Below are 2,616 nucleotides of genomic sequence, written 5' to 3' on the forward strand. Positions count from 1 at the left end.
GCAGACGTACATGCAAACACCCGACGCTGGAGATGGAGAACGACGCTGGAGAACTCGTATGGAACAACAGAACATGGAATGATCACAGCGGCACCAGGTAAGAGACGGCTGTTTCTTTTTCTAATCACCTGAGAAAAGTTTGGGGTAAACACTTTCTGGAAGTGTTTTTACCCCGAACCAAGGTCGGGTTAAACGCCCGGGTGGTTACTCATTATATGTATGTATTTATATATATATATATATATATGCTACTGTACGGTTATATTACTGGTTTCAGTATTTTTGATTTATTTATGCTCCCTTGTTTAAACAGACTTTTATGTTTTTTATTTAAAGTTTATTATTAAATTTATTTATTATTTTGACATGATTTTGTGTTTCAAACTTTATTATACTCAGACCCTTGTTTGGACATATTTCGGTGAGTTATGCCTTGAAATTACAGGCCTTTAATGTAAAACAAATTTTCATGAAAGACAATGTACAGCCTTTAGACTTATAAATCCAGACAAAAAGGAACCGCCCAGGAGGTAATAATAAATTCAAAATAGAAATATATATTTGAATATAACACAAAATATCACCACCACAGTGGCCATTCTATCTGCGCTTGCGCATTGCATTTTCATCTGTGCGAGGAAACCAAACTTGATCCCAACACAATGTGAGTTACAGCTCCACTAGCCAATAGATATCGAGAACAAAAGTTCGTAGGGTCATTTTGACAAATGTGAAGAGCCCAAGGAGGTGGTGGGCGGTTCTCTCGGAAGCCGATGGAAGAAGAAGTTGGTATTGGGCGGGGCCGGGCAGCTAGCAAGCTTTGCAGCGCTAGCAATTAGTGTCGGGGCAGTGGCGTCAGAGATGCAGTTTGTTTAGAGTCAGGATGGAGGAGCCATGGGGGTGAGCTAGCTGACCGGTGCGCGTGCTTTTTGGACATATTTTCTTCGGGACTCCATTCGGAAATTAGGACGCATAGCGCAACCACGGAATTAGGATTTAATCAGGGAGGAGGAGGGGAAGCCTCCAAGCGAACGGGCGGAGGAAGAAAAGAATCCGAGTGGAGGAGAATGGAGGAGAAAAAAGAAGAGGGCGAGGCTGAGATTCAGGAGCACGGACCCGAGCATTGGTTTAGTAAATGGGAGCGGCAGTGTCTGGCCGAGGCCGAACAGGAGGAGCCAATAGAAGAGGAGGCCGAGCAGAGTCAGCAGAAGCTGTGGCACCTCTTCCAGAACTCGGCCACGGCCGTGGCTCAGCTTTATAAAGGTCAGAATCCGGGTGGGGTGAGGGAAGGAGAATAGGGGGTCCCCGCGCCCCTCACCGGAAAAAAAAACAAAATGGCGGAAGCCCATACCGGAGTGTCTGCACTTAGCCCCGCCCTCTGACCCTCGATAGGTGATAGAGTTGTAACCCATAGCAACCAATAAGGAGTGTCAGTACCATAGAGAAAAGCGGGCCTTTCCTATTCATGTTACGGGGCCGCTTGTCATTTGCTGAATTTCCTTCTATCGGACATGACAGCTGTGTACTCCCGTCTCTGGACGGGCCGGAAGGAGCCCGTATCGGCGGCGGAAGGAAGGCTGTCTGGGGTTGTTAGCGGAATACAAAATGGCGCTGCAGCTTTTTATTGTGACTAATTGGCAGCCGGGATTGCAAAGTGGGGACTGGGCAAAATGGCGAAGCCGAGCAAATATGGCCGATAGAGAGAAGTGTTTGTGTGTATTTACATCCAGCCTTGTCTTCCTGCAGATCGCGTGTGCCAACAACAAGGAATGTCACTGTGGGCACCTTTTCAGAACGCTGCTACAGCTGTCACCAATCTCTACAAAGGTAGGAGCACACCACGGCTCATGGCAGCGACATTGCTCTATTGTCTGGGGCTGCTGACACTATTTCTTCTTATTAATAAACAGGAGTTGTATAGCGCCAACATATTACACGGCGCTGTACATTGCATGGGGCTTGCAGATACAGACAGTGACACTGGGGGAGGAGAGGACCCTGACCCGAAGAGCTTACAATCTAAGAGTAGGGTGGAAGTAATATCCTGCTCATTCCTAGTCACTGAGGATTCCTCACACCTTATACAGCAAGGAAACAAAGACCCAGAGGTTTATTTCTGGCATGAATGTCTTGTTATCCTTATTTATTGTACAGCGCTGCGTAATATGTTGGCGCTATATAAATCCTGTTTATTAAAAATAATATTATTATAATCATTGGTTGATCTGGGAAAAATTAAGACCATTTATATTATTATTAAATAGGATTTATGTAGCACCAACATATTACACAGTGCTGTACAATAAATAGGGGTTGCAAATGACAGACAGATACAGACAGTGACACCAGAAGAGGACCCTGTCCCGAAGAGCTTACAATCTAGGAGGAGGGGGAATTTCACACACAATAGGAGGGGAGATATGTAGTGGTGGGAAGTAGTGAGGGTTTAGGAGACAGAAGTAGACGGGTAGGTGAGGTTGAAGTGTTGGGTTTTGAGGGCTCTTTTAAATGAGCAGAAAGTAGGAGCAAGCTGAATAGGACGAGGAGACCATTCCAGAGAATTGGGGCAGCTCTAGAGAAGTCTTGGAGCCGTGCATGTGATGAGGTTATGAGTGA

At 45.7% G+C, this 2,616-nt stretch overlaps 1 protein-coding gene across 1 annotated transcript in view; it reads left to right on the forward strand.

Moving 5' to 3' along the window:
- Positions 1-807: 807 nt before the first annotated feature.
- HAPSTR1 (HUWE1 associated protein modifying stress responses) overlaps positions 808-2,616 on the forward strand; it is a 9,260-nt gene continuing 7,451 nt past the window's right edge. Inside the window, exons 1-2 of the mRNA XM_072418913.1 lie at positions 808-1,263; positions 1,747-1,827. Of these exons, the coding sequence (XP_072275014.1) occupies positions 1,068-1,263; positions 1,747-1,827 (277 nt within the window). The 5' untranslated portion in view covers positions 808-1,067. The remainder of the gene's footprint in view (positions 1,264-1,746; positions 1,828-2,616) is intronic.

The sequence above is a fragment of the Pyxicephalus adspersus genome, chromosome 7, assembly GCF_032062135.1.
Source record: "Pyxicephalus adspersus chromosome 7, UCB_Pads_2.0, whole genome shotgun sequence".
Taxonomy (NCBI): domain Eukaryota; kingdom Metazoa; phylum Chordata; class Amphibia; order Anura; family Pyxicephalidae; genus Pyxicephalus; species Pyxicephalus adspersus.